Source organism: Eretmochelys imbricata, chromosome 12, assembly GCF_965152235.1.
Source record: "Eretmochelys imbricata isolate rEreImb1 chromosome 12, rEreImb1.hap1, whole genome shotgun sequence".
NCBI classification, from domain to species: Eukaryota; Metazoa; Chordata; order Testudines; family Cheloniidae; genus Eretmochelys; species Eretmochelys imbricata.
Genome location: NC_135583.1, coordinates 23592006 through 23613210, shown reverse-complemented (window position 1 = coordinate 23613210; position 21205 = coordinate 23592006). Strand labels below are relative to the sequence as shown.

General features: G+C 47.4%; 1 protein-coding gene across 2 annotated transcripts in view; it reads left to right on the top strand.

The window, feature by feature from the left end:
- Nucleotides 1-21205, top strand: part of CEP89 (centrosomal protein 89) — a 137026-nt gene that overhangs the window by 74607 nt on the left and 41214 nt on the right. For both annotated transcript variants that reach the window (XM_077830940.1, XM_077830941.1), the window contains one exon: nucleotides 17547-17636. In XM_077830940.1, coding sequence (XP_077687066.1) covers nucleotides 17547-17636 — 90 coding nt within the window. The remainder of the gene's footprint in view (nucleotides 1-17546; nucleotides 17637-21205) is intronic.

The following is a 21205-nucleotide window of genomic DNA, read 5'->3' as shown; positions in this document are numbered from 1 at the left end:
TTGAGTCCAGTGTGAGACCCTCTGCTGAACCTGGAAGCTGCTGTGGTGCCAGCAGTCCGACGGTCCCCTTGGCCCTGGAGGCTTTCAAGGTAGTGAAGAACCTCTTCTCTCTTCCAATCCCATTGACTCCAAGGGGGCACTCGCCAGCCCAGGCAACTGGAAGCGTAGGGTTCCTTCCCAGGCACTTCTGGCTCCCTCTAGCGTAAGCCTACCATGATCCTGGCAACACGGTCATGGACTCTTTGGCAGCTCACAGAATCCTGGCACTATGCGGAGGCAGAACTGGGTACGGATCCAGGATGGTCCCTGAGAGAAGACTCTTCTTCAGAGTCCTAAGGAAAATCTTTCGCTCCACCCAGGGCACATCACCAGTACCCAGCCTATGTGCCACTGGACTTTGGTGCTGGCACTTGGCCAGTAGGCCTCCAGCTGATGCAGTGGCCATACTGCAACCCTGGGGATTTCCTGCAGTGCTGGGCCCCTCCTTCCACTGCTTTTATTCGTAGAGCTCTGGAAATCTGCAGATATCAGCTTTATATCCGTGGATGATTTTTGCGGATCGGATGCAGATACAAATTTTGTATCTGTGCATGGCTCTATATGGAAGCTTTGGAGAAGCAGACTATCGCTCCTTCCTACTCGGCACTGGATACTGACTCTGGATCCCAGTGCCAACATCCAGGAGATGACTCCAGTGGTTGTGAAGTGGAAGAGGAGGAAGGAACCCCACCTCTGGTGTAAGCCTCCTTCTCCCCTGACAAGGCTATCACAGGGCCCAGTAGCGTGCTTCTGCAGGATGACTTCAGGGCTCAGCAGGACCTTCTCAAATGGGTCATGGCAAACCTGGGTCTAGAGAATGAAGAGCTCAAAGAGTCAGCAAACAGCTTGATTGACATCCTGGATGTCAGCACCCTCCAACATGGCCTTGCCCATCAATGAGGCGATGATGGGAGCAGTCAAAGCCCTGTGGAAAACTCCTTCTCTGCCCTCCACCTCGAAGAGGGCAGAGAAAAAGTACTATGTACTGGCGAACGAGTTCGAATTACCTGGTGGTCACTGCAGCGAATGAGTGGGAAATGCAGAGCCAGTGGAGTGCTACCCTGAAACAAAGACGCAAAGAGACTCGATCTTTTGGAGGGAAAGTTTATTCAGTGGGTAGCCTTCAGCTATGTATCGCCAACCAGCAGGCATTGCTGGGGAGATATGATTTTAATCTTTGGGACTCCTTGTGTAAAATTTAAAAAGGCTCACTGCCCCATGACAGTACTGGAGTACTGTCATAGATGGTTATAAACTGTTCAGGAAGGACAGGCAGGGCAGAAAAGGTGGGGGAGTAGCACTATATATGTAAGGGAGCAGTATGACTGCTCAGAGCTCCGGTACGAAACTGCAGAAAAACCTGAGTGTCTCTGGATTAAGTTTAGAAGTGTGAGCAACAAGAGTGATGTAGTGGTGGGAGTCTGCTATAGACCACCGGACCAGGGGTATGAGGTGGATGAGGCTTTCTTCCGGCAGCTCGCAGAAGCTAGTAGATCGCACGCCCTGGTTCTCATGGGTGACTTTAATTTTCCTGATATCTGCTGGGAGAGCAATACAGCCGTGCATAGACAATCCAGGAAGTTTTTGGAAAGCGTAGGGGGACAATTTCCTGGTGCAAGTTGTAGAGGAGCCAACTAGGCGGGGAGCTTTTCTTGACCTGCTGCTCACAAACCGGGAAGAATTAGTACGGGAAGCAAAAGTGGATGGGAATCTGGGAGGCAGTGACCATGAGTTGGTTGAGTTCAGGATCCTGACACAGGGAAGAAAGGTAAGCAGCAGGATACGGACCCTGGATTTCAGGAAAGCAGACTTTGACTCCCTCAGGGAACGGATGGGTAGGATCCCCTGGGGGACTAACATGAAGGGGAAAGGAGTCCAGGAGAGCTGGCTGTATTTCAAGGAATCCCTGTTGAGGTTACAGGGACAAACCATCCCGATGTGTCGAAAGAATAGTAAATATGGCAGGCGACCAGCTTGGCTTAACGGTGAAATCCTAGCGGATCTTAAACATAAAAAAGAAGCTTACAAGAAGTGGAAGGTTGGACATATGACCAGGGAAGAGTATAAAAATATTGCTCGGGCATGTAGGAATGATATCAGGAGGGCCAAATCGCACCTGGAGCTGCAGCTAGCGAGAGATGTTAAGAGTAACAAGAAAGGTTTCTTCAGGTATGTTGGCAACAAGAAGAAAGCCAAGGAAAGTGTGGGCCCCTTACTGAATGAGAGAGGCAACCTAGTGACAGAGGATGTGGAAAAAGCTAATGTACTCAATGCTTTTTTTGCCTCTGTCTTCACGAACAAGGTCAGCTCCCAGACTACTGCACTGGGCAGCACAGCATGGGGAGGAGGTGGCCAGGCCTTTGTGGAGAAAGAAGTGGTTTGGGACTGTTTAGAAAAGCTGGATGTGCACAAGTCCATGGGGCCGGACGAGTTGCATCCGAGAGTGCTAAAGGAATTGGCAGATGTGATTGCAGAGCCATTGGCCATTATCTTTGAAAACTCATGGCGAACGGGGGAAGTCCCGGATGACTGGAAAAAGGCTAATGTAGTGCCAATCTTTAAAAAAGGGAAGGAGGAGGATCCTGGGAACTACAGGCCAGTCAGCCTCACCTCAGTCCCCAGAAAAATCATGGAGCATGTCCTCAAGGAATCAATTCTGAAGCACTTAAATGAGAGGAAAGTGATCAGGAACTGTCAGCATGGATTCACCAAGGGAAAGTCATGCCTGACTAATCTAATTGCCTTCTGTGATGAGATAACTGGTTCTGTGGCTGAAGGGAAAGCAGTGGACTTGTTATTCCTTGACTTTAGCAAAGCTTTTGACACGGTCTCCCACAGTATTCTTGTCAGCAAGTTAAAGAAGTATGGGCTGGATGGATGCACTACAAGGTGGGTAGAAAGTTGGCTAGATTGTCGGGCTCAACGGGTAGTGATCAATGGCTCCATGTCTAGTTGGCAGCCGGTATCTAGCGGAGTGCCCCAAGGGTCGGTCCTGGGGCCGGTTTTGTTCAATATCTTCATTAATGATCTGGAGGATGGTGTGGATTGCACCCTTAGCAAGTTTGCGCATGACGCTAAACTGGGAGGAGTGGTAGATACGCTGGAGGGTAGGGATAGGATACAGAGGGACCTAGACGAATTGGAGGATTGGGCCAAAAGAAATCTGATGAGGTTCAACAAGGACAAGTGCAGGGTCCTGCACTTAGGACGGAAGAATCCCATGCACAGCTACAGACTAGGGACCGAATGGCTAGGCACCGGTTCTGCAGAGAAGGACCTAGGGGTGACAGTGGACGAGAAGCTGGATATGAGTCAACAGTGTGCCCTTGTTGCCAAGAAGGCCAATGGCATTTTGGGGTGTATAAGTAGGGGCATTGCCAGCAGATCGAGGAACGTGATCGTTCCCCTCTATTCGACATTGGTGAGGCCTCATCTGGAGTACTGTGTCCAGTTTTGAGCCCCACGCTACAAGAAGGATGTGGATAAATTGGAGAGAGTCCAGCGAAGGGCAACAAAAATGATTAGGGGTCTGGAACACGTGACTTATGAGGAGAGGCTGAGGAACTGGGATTGTTTAGTCTACGGAAGAGAAGAATGAGGGGGGATTTGATAGCTGCTTTTAACTACCTGAAAGGTGGATCCAAAGAGATTGGATCTGGACTATTCTCAGTGATAGCAGATGACAGGACAAGGAGTAATGGTTTCAAGTTGCAGTGGGGGAGATTTAGGTTGGATATTAGGAAAATCTTTTTCACTAGGAGGGTGGTGAAACACTGGAATGCTTTACCTAGGGAGGTGGTAGAATCCCCTTCCTTAGAAGTTTTTAAGGTTAGGCTTGACAAAGCCCTGGCTGGGATGATTTAGTTGGGGATTGGTCCTGCTTTGGGCAGGGGGTTGGACTAGACCTCCAGAAGTCCCTTCCAACTCTGATATTCTATGATTCTAACCATGATATTTAGCATACCAGTTGCAGAAGGCGACCATCCTAATAGCGAGGAATCCGGTGGCACCTTAAATACTAACAGATTTATTTGAACATAAGCTTTTGTGGGTAAAAAAAAGCCACTTCAGATGCATTGAGTGAAAATTACAGATGCAGGCATTATTATACTGACACATGAAGAGAAGGGAGTTACCTTACAAGTGGAGAACCAGTGATTTACTCAGTACAACTACTCTTCTTTCCAACCTAACTCCTTGTTACATAGATTTCCTAATTCCTGGAAGAGATGATCAGAGATTAAAAGTAGCTGGCTCAAATTTAACCCAGGAAAAACAGGTGGTTAGTAGAAAGGGAAAAACTCTATAGAAATTGTCAGTATTCTTACTTCACTGATGACTGAAGGCAGTACACCACAGATTATCTGGTGACAAGTTTCAGTGTCAGGAAGTGGTGGGAGGAAGGAAGCTCTCAAGCTTTGTGCTTAGGGTGGAAGATGCTGCAGATTTCATAGAATATCAGGGTTGGAAGGGACCTCAGGAGATCATCTAGTCCAACCCCGTGCTCAAAGCAGGACCAATCCCCAACTAAATCATCCCAGCCAGGGCTTTGTCAAGCCTGACCTTAAAAACCTCAAAGGAAGGAGATTCCACTACCTTCCTAGGTAATGTATTCCAGTGCTTCACCACCCTCCTAGTGAAAAAGTTTTTCCTAATATCCAACCTAAACCTCCCCCACTGCAACTTCATCATGATCTGTCCCTCACCTTCACATGTGGACATGTTAAAAAAGGCCTTTTGCTTGTAAGGCAAGCCCTTTATAACACCAGTAGATAGGAGGCTGCTCTGGTGTGGGAGAGCGATGCTGGCCTAGGCACATTCAGGGGATAATTATCCTCACAGACAGCCCAGCTTTGGAAGTTTCAGGCTGGAAGAGCAGCACTGCAGAGTAGACCACCTGTAATCTTTTCCTGCTGTGAAGAAACGAGCATGTGTTATTACCACCACAAATATTGTTTAAATTACACTTAAAACTTTCACAGTTTTTTTCCAACTTTCTGATTTTTTTTAGTGAATAGCACTACTCCAGTTTGGCCATTTAGTCCCACTAGTCTGTGGAAATCTTTCTTTTGCCTACACTGGACTTTGGGTCAGTTCCATAGGCTGTGACACAGAAACACTGATTCCTCTGTGAATGCCTGGATTTTACCAAATCTTCTGAGTGGGGTTGCACTTTTCTAGGACCTTTTCCCAGTATACTTTTTGAGGAGCTGCTGCCCCTCAACTGCTGCCCTCAAGCAGCCATTTTGCAGCAGTCTACTGAATCTCCTTCTCTTCCAGCAGGTAAGTATTCATATCCCCTGTTGTAGTTTTACTTACACATTTATGAGGGGTTCAGCAGACACTCACAAGCTTGAGTACCATCTGTGAATTTCACAGAAGTGATGTTTACTCTCTTACAGCAACACACTAGAAACCTCCTTCCAACTTAATCCTTTGTATTTATTGTAATTATTGTGTAAGTCCTTCAGTGAACATAAACCCAAGCCAGTCTGAACAATTTGTAAGATTTGGCTGCCAACATTTGTTCGTATAGATCCATGCTGCTAACATCCAAACTTGTGTATCCTATATCTGTGTCAAGGCTCCAAAACTGACACCTCAAGGCTTGGGATTGGCACTATCTTGCTCTATTATCTACTGATTGTTCTAAACTTACATATAAACTTTAAAATGTGTCTTTAATTGGTGTTTGAGTATTTTTTCTTTCTTTATATAGGAATTAGATACAGTGCTCCTGTCGGCTGTTTTCCAAGTTATCTGCAAAAAAACCTAGCATTTTCAGATGCCTAAGTAGCCCCTTGAATCATGATTAAAGTTGCCCTTCCCCCATCTGAAATGGCCCCCTTGGCCTGCTCAGAACAGGTTTGACAGGACTTGCTAAGTAGTAGAAAGTCTTCCACCAGGGCTACCTACTTGGCTACATGTAAACGTTTCACTTGCTGGGCCTCTGAACAGGCGCTCTCTCCATCCCGTTCTTCTCTTTAGTCTGTCTTGGACTATTTGCTCCACCTAAAACAGCAAGGTCTGGGACTCTCATCTATTAAAGTTCATGTGGCAGCCCTCTCAACCTTCCACCCTCCAATGAATGGCAGATTAGTGTTCTCTCACGAGAGGACAGTCCAGCTTCTCTAAGGGCTGGAAAGACTATTCTCAGGTTTGCGAACCAACTCCCCCAGGACTTAAACCTGGTCCTGTCGAGGCTCACTGGGCCTCCCTTTGAGTTGTTAGTATCATGCTCCCTACTGCTTCCCACCTGGAAGGTCTTTCGATTGGCAATCACCTTGGCCATAAGGGTCTCTGAGATCAAGGCCATTATGTCAGAACCACCTTACATGGTGTTCTTCAAGGACAAGGTCCAACTGCACCCCCATCCAGCCTTCCTACCAAAGATCGTGTCACAGTTCCACAACAACCAGGTCATTTTTCTACCTGTCTTTTTCCCAAAGCCTCACAAAACTTAGAGGATCGTCAGCTTCATACATTGGGTGTTAGGCGGGCTCTTGCCTTTTATACTGAGAGAATTAAGCCCTTCCATAAGTCCACACAACTGTTTGTAGCAGTGGTGGTAAGGATGAGAGGGCTTCCTGTGTCAACCCTAAGAATTTCATCCTGGATAACCGCTGGTATACGAGCTTGCTACAAGCACATGAATGTTCTGCCTCTGGCAATCTTTACTACACATTCCACAAGAACCTAGGCTTCATCAGTGGCGTTCCTTGTGCAGGTAACAATATGGGACATCTGCAGAGCCTCAGCCTGGTAGTCAGTTCATACTTTTGCGTCCCACTACACCATCACCCCACAGGCCTGTGACAGTGCCAGTTTCGGAAGAGCAGTGTTGCAGGCAGCACATCAATGAACTTCGAGCCCACCTCCTGGAGTTCTGCTTATGAATCCCCTAGCATGGAATGGACGTGAGCAAGCACTCGAAGAAAAAATGGTTACAAACCTTTTGTAACTTTTGTTCTTAGACATGTGGCTCATGTCCATTTCATCCACCCACCCTCCTACTCTTCTGTCGGAGCTACCGGCAAGAAGGAACTGAGAGGGTGCGGGGCCGGCAGCACCCCTTATACCAGTGAATATGCGCATGACTTCAGAGGGCACTACAGCCAGCCCAGTGGATACCACTAAGGGAAAAATCTCGGGCAACAGTGCACACGGTGAACGCACACCTAGCATAGAATGGATATGAACACCACATTTCAAAGAACAACAGTTACAAAAGGTCAGTAACAGTCGTTGTTGTCCCCCCGAGACTGTCTCACATTCCACAACCCTTCAAGACAACTACAACTCTACACGGACAAAGTGCCCGGAAAGGCCCCTTCTTAGATTACTGGGCACTGGGGTTAAAGTATTCTTGGTGACAGGACCCCAGCTATAGACATTAAACAATATGAGGTCACAAGGTGGAGTCCTACATGAGAGCGGCCTTAGGGCAGATGATCAGTTGCTTGATACTACTTCCTCTGGTAGTTCTCAAGATGCCTTCTCACAGTTGCTAGAGCCCTTTGCAACCTTCCACACCTCTTCCTACATAATGAAATGCACATAACTGTCATTCCCCGCCCCGTTTTGGGTCACTTGTAAGTTCTGCTGACATTTTAACAACAAGCATTGGAAATTTATTTTCTTAATAAATTGAAGAATTAAAGTTACAGTTACAATTAAAGAACAATTCCGTGCCTGCAGCAAAAACTGACAATGACATTCGCTATAGAAAATTTGATTTGAGTCTAAGTCTGGATAGAAACTTTTATGTTGCTAAAATAGCATACTATTATATTTCTAACAAACAGTAACTTTTTTTAAACAATAGTTAATTTAAGTGGCCAGTGGAATTGTATGTGTGAAATTAAAGGAGATTTTATTTACACATACAAATATTACTTTGGTTACAGTAATTCAATTTTTTTGTCCTACAGGCACTTTCATAAAAAATTAGTGTTTCGATATTTATCATACTTTGAGTTGCAGGAAAAATGCCCATACTAAACAATTTCTGAAGTTTTATCACATTTGACATGAGAGTAATTCAAACAGTTAATAGGAAAACAATCTTCTCGTAATCAATAAATATTTGTTTGATCCCTATTGCTCCTTCCCATGGAAGAGCCTTTGGGGAGAGGAAAAGGTTCTTCTTCGAGTGATTGCTCACGTGTATTCCACAATAGGTGTGCGTGCTCGCCACGTGCACTGGTGCTGGAAGTTTTTCCCCTAGCAGTACCCATAGAGGGGGGCACCCCCCTGCGACTCCTGGAGCGGCACCTGCCTGGCACGGTATAAGGGGGGCTGTGCTCCCCTCACCCTGAGTTCCTTCTTGCTGCCAGTGAAGGTGTGTCGGAACCGCTCAGCTCCAGCTTTGCTGCAGCTCGTCCCCAGAACTCTTCGTTTGTTCAGTAGTACCTGTAGTCAGTTAGCTAATTCAGTTAGTTTAGTTAGTCATTGAGCCCAGGCCGGGGCATGCCCCACGCCCCAGACTTTAAGTCGTGCGGCTCTTGTAGGTGCTCTATGCCAAGGAGTGACCTGCACGCGGATTGTCTGCGCTGCTTGGGAGAAACCCATATCAGCAAAAGATGCAAGATCTGCAAGTCTTTCAAGCCCCGGACCAAAAAAGAAAGGGACATTAGGGTCCGGGCCACCCTGATGTAGTCGGCGCTGGCCCCGACCCCTGCACACCACTCCGAACTGGCACCTGGCACCGCAGCGTTGGTACGCGGAGACCCTCCAGCACCATCATCCAGTCGGCACCGCTCCCCATCCACGGGGCATGCCAAGAGGACCAGAAAGACTCCCTCTTTGTATCGGCACTGAGGGAAGTCTGGGACAGAGGCTAGGCCCATGTCAGGTAGTCCTGAATCCCCATCAGGCTCTAGGCCTCCTACTCACATTGAGTGGAGTAGCTCAGCCCCTTTGGAGCAGGCCTCTCCAGATGTCCGGATGCCATCTACGCCTGAAGCCCTCCAGGCAACCAGGGACATCATGTCCATGCCGGCGCTCGGAGCTCCGCCAATGTCAGCCCCACGCTTCAGAGGCAAGGCACTGCTGGGATCACCGCAGTTGCCACCAGCCTGGTAACTGTCTCGGTTGAGGGAACGTTCCCGACACCGCTCACCGCCCAGCGACTGTTCAGGGCTCAGTCCATGTGGATTGCCCTTGACACCGGCCAGACTGGATGGGTGCTGTCCAACCGGGAGTCCTGGCACCGCTCATCTTCGCAAAGCAAATACTGACGGGACCATGGCGGACGTAGATCCTTGTCTTGCAGGAGATATCGCAGTTGGTCGCGGCACAATTGTCGATGCTGTTCCTGCTCGGACTCCCGTTCCAAGTCCCTGCCAAGGCACTGTAGCCCTGTGCGTCAATCACCGATGTCGCGCCAACGCGGGTCTACCCGTCAAGGCCATTCGCAGACCATCTACTACTGTCGGTGCCGCTCCTCCGCGTCGAGATCTTGGTCCTGTGGCAGACGTAGATCCCGGCACCACCGATACGGTCCAGAGGCAGCAGCAGATCATATGCCAGCCTGGCCTCCCCTTACAGCTGCCCGTCTACAGGCCAAGCTAGCCAGTCCGATCAACCGGCCCCGCAAGTGCCTCAGCAAGTGCTATGGCACCAAGCGTCGTGGTCGGCCCAGCGGTACCAGTGGGCACCATGGCCTCCAGCGCAGCCTCCGGTGGGGGCTCGCTCGGTGGCTGGGGCCTCGGAAGCACCGTTGGCGTCCATCTTTCAACCGCCAGAAAAAAGGTCAGGGGGACTTGTGTCCTCGGTACTGTGCCTGGAGTCCGACCAGGTGGTGGATCCTCCGGTGCCGGACAACACCCAAAGCACTGCACCAGCCTCGCCACGTCCGGAGGAGCTGATTGTGGCCCCAACCCCCTCCATCCCTCAGGAGGCCTACTGGGCCCACCAAGACCTCCTAAAAAGGGTGGCAGCGAGCCTCCACCTCCAGGCTGAGGAGATGGAAGAGCCCTCAGACTCCCTGTTCAATCTGCTATCCCCTTCAGCACTGGACAGGGTGGCCTTGCTGAATTTCAAATGCCCTGTGGCAAACACCAGCCTCATTGACTCCCATCTCTAAAAAGGCAGAGTACAAGTACTTTGTACCCACGAAGGGACATGAGTATCTGTATACCCACCCAGCGTCCAACTCCCTGGTGGTCGAGTCGGTCAACCACAGGGAGTGGCAGGGGTAACCAGCCCCGACCCTCAAGGACAAAGACTCTCGGAGGTTGGATACTTTCGGAACAAAAATTTATTCATCATCAAGCTTTCAACTACAAGTAGCAAACCATCAGGCTCTCCTGGGTTGCTACGAGTTTAGTCCAAGTTTGAGGACTCCCTCTGGGAGTGCAATAACGAGTTTTAGGTGCTTGTGGAGGAAGGGGCAGCAGCCGCAAGGGCATCCCTGCAGGCTGCTTCAGATGCGGCGGGCACGGTCCATGGCCTCAGCGGTGTCCATGAGATGGGCGTGATGGCTTCTGCTCTCTGGGCTCTCCTGCAAAGCTCAGTCTTCCATGCAGGATCTCCCTTTCGATAGGAAGGCTCTGTTTGCAAAGGAAACAGACACAAGGCTGCATGGCATGAAAGACTCCCGCACAGCCCTCCAGACCTTGGGCCTCTATGTCCCTCTGGCAAAACCCCAGTTCAAGCCGCAGCAGGCTCCCACCCAGGCTGCCCTCCCAAAGTATGAGGCCACCCACAAAACGCAGCGGGACTATAGAAAGCTCTTGCAACGGCAGTCCCAGCCTGCCCCCCAGCCTGGGTCTTCTAAGGGCAGGCAGGCGGGCAAAAGGTGTTTTTGACGGGACGCTCGGGGGTACCCTGCCAGTTCTCAGCAGGGACCTTCCCCCAATAGAGCTCCTTTTCTCCAATTGGTTGTGTGCTTTTCTCCCAGAATGGTCGCAGCTCACCTCAGACTGATGGGTCCTCAACACCATCTCCCAAGGTTCCAAGGTTACACCCTTCAATTTACCTCCTCCCTGCCCAACTGCCCTCTGTCCCCGTCCCTCCTGGGGGACTCTGCTCAGGAGGCTCTGCTTGAGCAGGAGGTGGGGCGGCTCCTGGACCTAGGAGCTACAGACACAGTGCGCAAGTCGTTCCTGGGCAAGGAATATTACTCCTGGTATTTCCTTATCCCGAAGGATAATTTCCTTATCCTGCGAGGCCTAAACAGCTACATGGTGAAACTCAAGTTCCGCATGGGTTTCCCTGGCCTCCATCATCCCCTCCCTGGATCCCAGGGACTGGTACGCTGCCCTCGATCTACAGGATGCGTACTTCCACATCCACATATTCGAGGGGCACAGACGCTTCCTCCGTTTCCTGGTGGGACAGAGTCACTACCAATTCATAGTCCTACCTTTTGGTCTGTCCACTGCCCCCAGGGTCTTTACAGAGTGTATGGCGGTGGTAGCGGCCTACCTCAATCTCCGGGGGTCCAAATATTCCCATATCTGGACAACTGGCTAGTCAAAGGCACCACCCGGTCACAGGTGAGGGATGATGTGGCGCTCCTCCTGTCCACATTTACTGCCCTGGGCCTGTTGATAAACAACGCCAAGTCCACGTTTGTCCTGGTTCAACACACAGAGTTTATAGGGCACTACTGGATGCAACGTTGGCCAGAGCCTCTCTCCCCCACCAGACAAGTTCGAGACCCTGAAAAGGCTCATCGACTCGGTCACAAGGTTCCCGGTGACGACAGCCAGGGCTTGCTTGCAACTGCTGGATCACATGTCTGCATGCACATATGTGGTCCATCACGCCGGAATCAGAATGAGGCCCCTCTAGCTCTGGCTGGCTTTGCAGTTCTCCAAGGCCATGGACAGAATGGACAAAGTCCTCACTGTGCTGAACTCGGTGATCACCTCCCTGTGGTGCTGGTCTGCCTCAAACAACATGCTCCAAGGTGTCCCGTTCAGAGACAGGGCCCCATTGTTGGAGCTGGTGTCCGACGTGTCGGACCTGGGTTGGGGGGCCCATGTGGGGAACTTTCAGATGCAAGGCCTGTGGTCTCTGCAAGACCTACCCCTTCATATAAACGTCAAGGAACTCAGGGCCGTGCGAGTGGCGTGTATGGCCTTCCACTCACACCTAGAGAGCAAGGTAGTCAGGGTCCTCACGGACACCACGGCCTCGATGTTCTATATCAACAGGCAAGGTGGGGTCCAATCCTTTGCCACGAAGCCCTCAGTCTGTGGGACTTCTGTATAGCCCACAACATCTACCTAAAAGCCTTCCACCTGCCAGGCGGCCGGAACATCAGGGCGGATCGCTTCAGCAGGAATTTTTCTTCTCAGCACGAGTGGTCTCTACACCTGGAAGTGGCTCACCAGCTCTTTCAAAGATGGGGTACTCCCCAGGTGAACCTATTTGTGACCAGGCAGAACCAACAATGCCCCCGGTTCTGCTCCAGGGGGGCCTAGGGAGGGGAGCTATCTCTGATGCCTTTACCCTGTCCTCATCAGGCCAGCTCCTCTATGCCTTTCCCCCGTTCCCTCTGATCAGCAAGGTCCTGGAGAAAATAAAGACTGACAAAGCCAGGGTCCTCCTCGTTTCCCTGGTGTGGCACAGTCAACACTGGTACGGGACCCTCTTGGGGCTGGCGGTTACTCCGTCATGGCAGTTGCCACTCCGCCCAGACCTGCTCTCTCAGGACCAGGGTCGCCTCCTCCATCCCAACCCAGCAACGCTTGACCTCATGGCATGGCTGCTCAGCAGCTAGGTGGCGAGGAAAGGACATGCTCAGAACAGGTTCAGCGTGTCCTCCTCAAAAGTAGACGGCCCTCCACTCACCGCTCTTACATGGCGAAGTGGTCTCTGTTTTTGAGGTGGGCGGCAGGCCAGGGTGTTTCCCTGACGGCCACCCCGATCCAGCTTAGCCTTGATTACTTCCTCCACCTGACGGCCCAGGGACTGGCGCCCTCGTCAGTCAGGGTATGCTTGGCGGCCATATCGGCCTTTCATCCCCTGGTGCAAGGGCACACTGTGTTTTCCTGTGCTATGACTGGCTGGTTCCTTAAGGGTTTGGACCGTCTTTACCCATATTCCAAGCCCCTGGTTCCACAGTGGGACCTAAATCTGGTGCTGGCTCATCTCACGGTGGCCCCATTTGAACCACTGGCCACATGTTCCTGGTCTAACCTCTTATGGAAGGTGGACTTCCTGGTAGCTATCATGTCGGCCAGGCGGGTCTTGGAGCTCAGGGCCCTAGCCTCCAAACTGCCATATATGGTTTTTCATAAGGACAAGGTCCAGCTCTGCCCACATCTCGCTTCTTCCTGAAGGTGGTCTCTGCCTACCACCTGGGTCAGGACATTTTTCTGCCCCAAGCCTCGCGACTAGTGAGGAACTCCGTCTCCACACGCTCGACATGAGGCGAGCTCTGGCTTTCTACCTCGAGCGGACCAAGCCGTTCAGAAAGTCTTCGCAACTGTTTGTCGCCTTGGCTGAGCGCGCAAGGGGCCAGCCGATTTCCACTCAGCAGCTTTCTAAGTGGATCACTTTGTGCATCCGTTCCTGTTATGAGCTGGTGGGGGTTCCCCTGCCGCCCATTGTGAGGGCACACTCGACTCGGGCGCAGGCCTCGTCGGCTGCCTTCGTGGTCCATGTCCGCACCCAGGACATTTGTAGGGCCACCACGTGGTCTTCAGTTCACACGTTCACCTTGCACTATCCCATCATCTCCCAGGCCAGGGATGATGCCGGGTTCAGCAGGGCGGTACTCCGTCTTGGGAACTTGGGAACTCCTACCCACCTCCAACAGATATAGTTTGGAATCACCTATTGTGGAATACACATGAGCAATCACTCGAAGAAGAAAAGTCAGTTACCTTTTCCTCTAACTGGTGTTCTTCGAGATGTGTTGCTCATGTCTATTCCACGTCCCACCCTCCTTCCCCTGTGTTGGAGTTGTCTGGCAAGAAAGAACTGAGGGTGAGGGGAGCACAGCCCCCCTTATACCGTGTCAGGCAGGTGGCACTCCAGGGGTTGCGGGGGGGGGTACTCCCCCCTACAGGTACTGCTAGGGGAAAAACTTCTGGCACCGGTGCACATGGCGAGCACGCACACCTATTGTGGAATATACATGAGTAACAGATCTCGAAGAACACCAGTTACGAAAAAGGTAACTGTCTTTCCCTTGCAAAGTTCTCCTCAAATTGTTCTATTATGCAGACAGGTCTCCTTGCTCACCCATGGAACAAACAAGGTGGGTTTTCCTGCTGATTCACTATCTGCTGAATTCAGTACCCCCTGAAATAATAGAACTCTGTGCCTCTATGCTTTGGGATCCCTAGCTTTCACTTCTGATTCAGAAAGTGTGGCTCCATTGGAGCTGTGCTTCCCAGGCTTCCTCCACCTGCAGTTGCTCCTGGAAATGCTGATGAAGTGGGATTCCGTAGTGCCAAATAGGAGCTACAGAAAAGCAAATGTAGTTTGGAGGTTGTGTTAATGGTTTTGCAGATTTCCTTCGGTGGTTGAATGTATGTGTTTAGTGGTCCAAAGAGTTACATTTCCACAAGCTTGTCCCATTCCCACAAGTAGAAAGGAAGAGATTAATGTGCAGAGGGATCTAAGGGAAAACAGTGCCCCCCCAGCATTTGCCCGAAGGCCCCAATCCTGTAAGTACACACACACACTTAGCTTTATTGTTTGTAGGATCAGAACCAGTATTCTGATAAACAAAAATCAAATTGCAGCATAAAAGGGTAGTAACAAATTATTTAAAACAGTTTTTTATGGGTAGTAGTGGTAAACTATAATCCAGTGTTAGCAGCGTTCAAAAATCATTCCTCTATTTTATTATGCAGGTGCTGCATAGTAAGTCAAAATGTCATTCAGTGACTGAGCACAAAGCTCATATTTTTGTGATGCTGGTGAGTTTTGATTTTCTGTGAAGGGAGCTCTTTCTGTGGAATAGACAGGAGTGATGCGTATACTTCACATGTAGTCAAGCACCACTAATTCTAACCCAGTTATTTCTCTTTTGAATACTGTCAGTGGATTCAAGAGTTTATCTTCTTAAGGGGTTTAAGATCTTTTCAGTGTTTGCAGTCTGTTCAATTTTTTGTTTTCTCTTACATCTGTGAGTGAACTTAGTGTTTACAAAAGTGATGGATTCATAACAGTGAAATGAGCCAAGTATATAGTACGAAGGCAATGCATAAGTTTCCCCGTGCATCTCTGTACTTCAAAACTGACCTCCTGCTATTTCAAGGGCTCTTTTCAGTTCAAGCAGTTCAAAATGTCAGTCAGGAGTCTGAAATGTTTTCCAACCAACACTGACCATTTAGAGCAGTAGTTCTCAAACTTTTTTTTTTACTGGTGACCCCTTTCACATAGCAGGCCTCTGAGTGCAACCTCCTCCCCCGTTATAAATTAAAAACATGTTTTTATATATTTAACACCATTATGAATGCTGGCGGCAGAGCGGGGTTTGGGATGGAGGCTGACAGCTTGCGATTGCCCATTTAATAGCCTTGAGGGGCCCCAATGCCCAGTTTGAGAACCCCTGATTTAAAGGGCCATACTGACTGATTTTTATTTCACAAGGTAGCAGAAGTTATGTACCCTTTATGCAACTGGACAGCCCTCTTGGGGGACTGGGCCCCAGATCTGTACTAGCAGAAGCTGGCCCACATCCTGCCTGAATCAAGCCCAATCACTACAAATATAGTTTTAGTAGAGTGCTAAGGAGTAGTTTTTCTGCATCTCCTGCTTTTCTCATATATTATTAATTTATTTCAGTAGTTTGCATAAATATTAAGACTGAAATATTACAGGAGGCCTTTACATTACATATGACTACAAACTCAGTTCACTGACATCTAGACTCCCCTCAGGATGAAATAGGAGTGTGAAAGCAAGTAATCCCTTTGAAGTCAATGAACTGAGATTTTTTTTAATTCACAGAGCAATAATGAATTACTGCCATAATTAGTTATTTTCACTGAATTCTGGAGTGTGGTTGGTGCCACAAGAGTTAAAAATGTGTCACTATTTTTATTGGAAATCTGTTTTTCAGAGGGTGTAAAAACTGAGGTAAATACTTGCTCTATATAGGTCTCAGTCTAAAACGATTTTATAAAAAGTGATTTTAGTAGAGCAGTGCCAGTTTACATCAGCTGAGGATCTTGCCCAGTATCTTTTTAAAAATAGATTCCTCTTTGCATGGCCTGTGCACATTCCTGCTCTTGTCCTCACTCTGAGGATGTGAAGGGTTGGAAGGAACCTAAGAGTGTGAATGTGCAGAGGTCATCTCATAGCACTCTGGTTATAGGTGAGTAACCTTCATCTACTGAATAAAACACATTTTCCTACCTTTTTTTGTGTGTACTCTATATATGAATATTATGATAGCAGTATAGTCTATTTAGTGTGACTAGCTCTGAAGAGGTATCCTGAAGGAAGGGTAGTGATTCCATAATCAAGGTTCTAACTGTTTTTTCCAATTATATCAGCCTGATTTTGCCCCCAGCCTCCATAAAAAAATATCCTTTTACCTGGAATCCCATAAATCTGATCTCTAAACAGAAGAGAATTTGGGGAGGGTGTAAGGAGGTGAATTTTGAGGTTAATTAGTCATGACACTTCTGAGAAATGGCACTTTGAAAAATAAGATACATTTCACTTATTGATTTGTTTGTAGAAATCTTTTTAAAAGGTGGTGTAGAAACTTGACATATTATTGTCAATAGTTGTAAATGAAACTTAGTCTTATTTCTCAAGACTCAGAAAAGGCATAAAGATTGACACAAAGAGATTCAATCACTGCCTAGAAACTGTCCAATCCTGATTTAACATGACTCTGCACAAGTGCAGGTCAGAAACAGGCCAAGAGGGAAGGGAAGGACAGGGTAACAATGAGGCACGTATGCATCTTGATAGTTTGGTTCTGTCCCCTTTTAATTATTATTGATTGGTTACCTTTCTTTTTTGCTTTCAGTAGTCTTGATAGAAATAGGTCTGTAAGAGAGATTTACATGTGGCACGGAAAGTGGCTTGGTGAATAAGTTTCAATAGGGCATTACAAGCATAGCAGACCATATGGGGGATAGCATGGAAATGCTTGTGGAGCATGCAACAAAGGGAAATAATATTTACAGATACCTCCCATATAAAGAAGTAATGAGAAATGACTCATATTTGCAATGTACTTTGACAGCCTCAGTGTAAGGTAATACAAGGAAGGAGAATATATTCAAAGAAGTCCCTTTTGTGTAATTCTATCTCTTTGTAGAACATTGCCCATTTTATCAGCATCTTAGGTCTACCTCTTCTCTCTCCAAAAACTGCAGCTGTAGGCTTTGAGAGACAAGCTCCCTTTTGCAGCAAGACATTTTCAAGTTAGGTATATAATAGACTTGTATAGTAAGAACCATTCATACGAAAAAAAAATGCTGTCATGATGGCAAAACAGCACTCTGTTCTGCTCTTTTTCCTTTTCTTACACGTATCAGAATACAAAACCTACATTCATCTACCTATTATATTTGCAGGCCAAATGCTTGGAAAGTGAGAAGCATGGAGTTCTGAACAAAATAATAGAAGGGAATGTACGCTTAGGAAGATTAGAAGAGAAGGTTAGGGTAAGTAGACTTTGTAATTACCATTCTATATCTATTACAATATCTATTGCTTTCATTTAAAAAAAATATCAGTACTTAATCCATAGGCATATTTTTGTAAGAACATTTTATAGATATGTTTTTGAATGCATTTTAGAAGATAAATGGGGTTTTTAGCATATTTTACACAATAAAAATAATAAGTACTTTTCTGTTGTATATGTACACTGCTTTCTATATACGATCATAGTATTCTGATGATTTGTAAGTGCTACTGCAGATTGTAGAATGGTAAAAGTATAGAAATTTTATTTATATTTAATTTTTATTTTATAGGATATATCCCAACCCTTTTCTTTGGAACTTTTAAAAAGTCTGTAATAATGGGGAAAATTGAAAAATATTCTCAATCTAGAGTTTATTAAAATTAGAATTACAAGTATTGAGATGCATATGCAACTACTATCAAGATGCATTCAGATGACCATAGGGTTGTACCTCAATTTCAGGGACTTTGGACATATCCAAAGATTTGACCTAATTCCAAAACACAGTTACAGTCTTATCTACTACACTGCTAAATTTGTAGAGTAATTAAGTTAGAAATCTAGGTAACTGGGTGCCCCAACTTGGTTGTATACGTAGTGAAGATGGGTCCTAAGTATGTTATCAAAGGTATAGAAATAGCTATAAAAGTATGCAGTCACTCTCTTTACCATGGATATCTTATTAATTTTTGCACTTCATTGCAATTTAATGGTAAACTTGTGTGAATTCTTTAGTACATTCACCTTTTTAACCTGTCTAGTATTACAGAAATTCTGTTTAAATATTTATACAACCTAATGTTTTTTCTATAGCACATACAGTTTTTTAACAAGTTTCTTCCTATATGTACAGTGAGATGTGATAGGATGGAATCAAGAATCCGCGTTGTCAAATTAATTTCTTTGGAGAATGAATCAGTGGTAAAAATCAGAACCCAAAGACCGCATGCTTATCCTAGGCATGCATCCTGTTACTTATAGGGTTCTTAATTGATAATTATTGTTTTTCTTAAATAATTGAAAACTTCTGTTGAGCTTTTAAGTCTTTTCCAATCTACTTTAAAATAAAGTCCGCACAACCCTTTCTGCAGTTTGACATTGTTAACAAAGAAATTATCAACAGTATAGTTCAGCTTAACCTTTTCCCTAACCATGGCTGCTCCTAGGGTCTCTGCTTCAGGCTGTTGAGCCCATATGCTAGACCCTTACTGTGCTCGTTGCTTCTACTGTGAGGGAGTCTTGTGTATGATAGCTGGGTGTTAGCTCTCTAATGCCACCAGCCTGTCAGCCCCTCAAGCACTCTCCTTCAGGCTATACCAGCCTTGTCTTTACCTTGCAGGTTAATAGGTGCAGCCCAGTTCCTGAGTCCCCTTGAAGCATTCCCCTGTGACATCCAGCCCCTGACACTGGCTATTCACAGATCTCCCAGATCTCTGCTCCCAAATGAACAGTGTATCCCTATTTACTAGTGGCTCTCAACCTTTCCAGACTACTGTACCCCTTTCAGGTATCTGATATGTCTTGCGTATCTGTGATGGGGTGCGACTCACCACACTAGCACCTCCTGCTGGTCATCTTACAGATCAGCTCCACAAGTCAGTACGCTGACTCTCGGTGGTGTCTCGTCCACCATCACTTCTAGTCCTGGACCCGTGTTGCTCCAAGGACTGTGGCCTCCTCTTCAGGACACAGCCCTCTGACTGTGCCACACACTGTGCTCCCCCCTTCCGGGGTAATGTACCACAGTCCAACGGTCCAGTGGCAGGTGGGAGTGAGGGGGACCCGGGCCCGCCCACTACTCCAGGTACCAGCCAGGGACCCTGTAGATGGCAGCCATGTGCTGTGTAGCCTCCAACCTCTCAGTCTACTTCCCAGGGCCATTTCCCTGCAGCCCCAGCACCTTCTCCACTCTTATCTCAGTGCCTCAGCTTATCGTCTTAGCAGTCAGCTCGCTCTCACTCCCCTCATTCTGCCCAGCACTGCTCTGTCCAAAATGCTAGCTTTCCTCCTCCTGCAAAGCAGCCGGTCCTCCCTCCTCGAGCGCCAGGGAGCAACTGAATTTGCTCTGCCCTGCAGCTCTTTTTATATTGGCCTGCCTGGCTGTGATTGGCTGCTCCTCGCAGCCCCTTTCGTATTAGCTGCCTTTTGCACAGCTGCCGTAGGGCTCTCTTAACCCCTGACAGGCCAGTGTGGGGCGGCTACCCCATCACAGTACCCCCAAGTTACACCTCACTTAAAAACTACTTGCTTACAAAATCAGACATAAAAATACAAAAGTGTCACAGCACACTATTACTTTCTCATTTTTACCATATAATTATAAAATACTTCAACTGGAATATAAATAATGTACTTACATTTTAGTGTATAGTATATACAGCAGTCTAAACAAGTCATTGTCTTGTCATGAAATTTTAGTTTGTACTGGCTTTGCTAGTGCTTTTTATGTAGCTTGTTGTAAAACTTGGCACATGTGAGTTGATGTACCCCCGGAAGACCTTTGTGTAACTCCAGGGGTACACATATCGCTGATTGAGAACCACTACCTTAAATCACCACTTCTGGATAATGCACAGCACTTGAGAGCATTTATAATAAAACAAAAGAAGGTTTATTTAGGAGAGAATAGAGATTCCACTAAAAAGAAGAGAGAGTGATGGAAACAAATAGTTACAGTTTTGCAAAGGCACCTCCTTCACCTTGCTGGGTATGGCATTTCTCCCTTTGGCAGTGGGGGAGCTTGGAGTAAATTAGACCAACTCTGGAGAATTTTTCTGCTTCCATATTTACAAGGTAAGCCTTAGGGTAGGCCTAAGGAGTACTTTTCAGCCAAACAAAAAGAAAAGTTCATAACACAAAAAAGGGAATACCTTTCCCTCCTCCTTTTTTGGGGTGTTGCCTTATTATGATGGCCACTGTGAGCCAGTCCTTCTCCAAACAGTCCATTAGGGTGATTGCTTCCCATATATGGAGGAGAGCAGCCTTCCACTCAGGAGAAGCCTTTTGTCCTGATGCATCTTGTCTTCCATCTCTCCTCCCTCTCTCGCACCAGAAAAGGGGTTTTTAAAGGTCACAGGAAGCCCTTATTTAGACTTAGGTGTCCATAGTTTACCTGAGGTAACATTTCAGCTCATGGGGAAAAGGAACTTTACCATTCTAGGGATAGTATACCTGCCTTCCAGCACTCTCGTACAGCTGTCTGGTTTGACTTTGTCACACAATGCAAAACAAAATCATAACACACACACACTAGGCCAGTGGTTCTCAAACTTTTGTACTGGTGACCCCTTTCACATAGCAAGCCTCTGAGTGCGACCCCCTTATACATTAAAACACTTTTTTATATATTTAACACCATTATAAATGCTGGAGGCAAAGCGGGGTTTAGGATGGAGGCTAACAGCTTGCGACCCTCCCATGTAATAACCTCCCGACCCCCTGAGGGGTTCCGACCCCCTGAGGGGTTCCAACCCCCAGTTTGAGGACCCCTACACTAGGCCCTACTCTTAGTAGTAGTTACCTTTCCTATCTAATAAAGCAGGC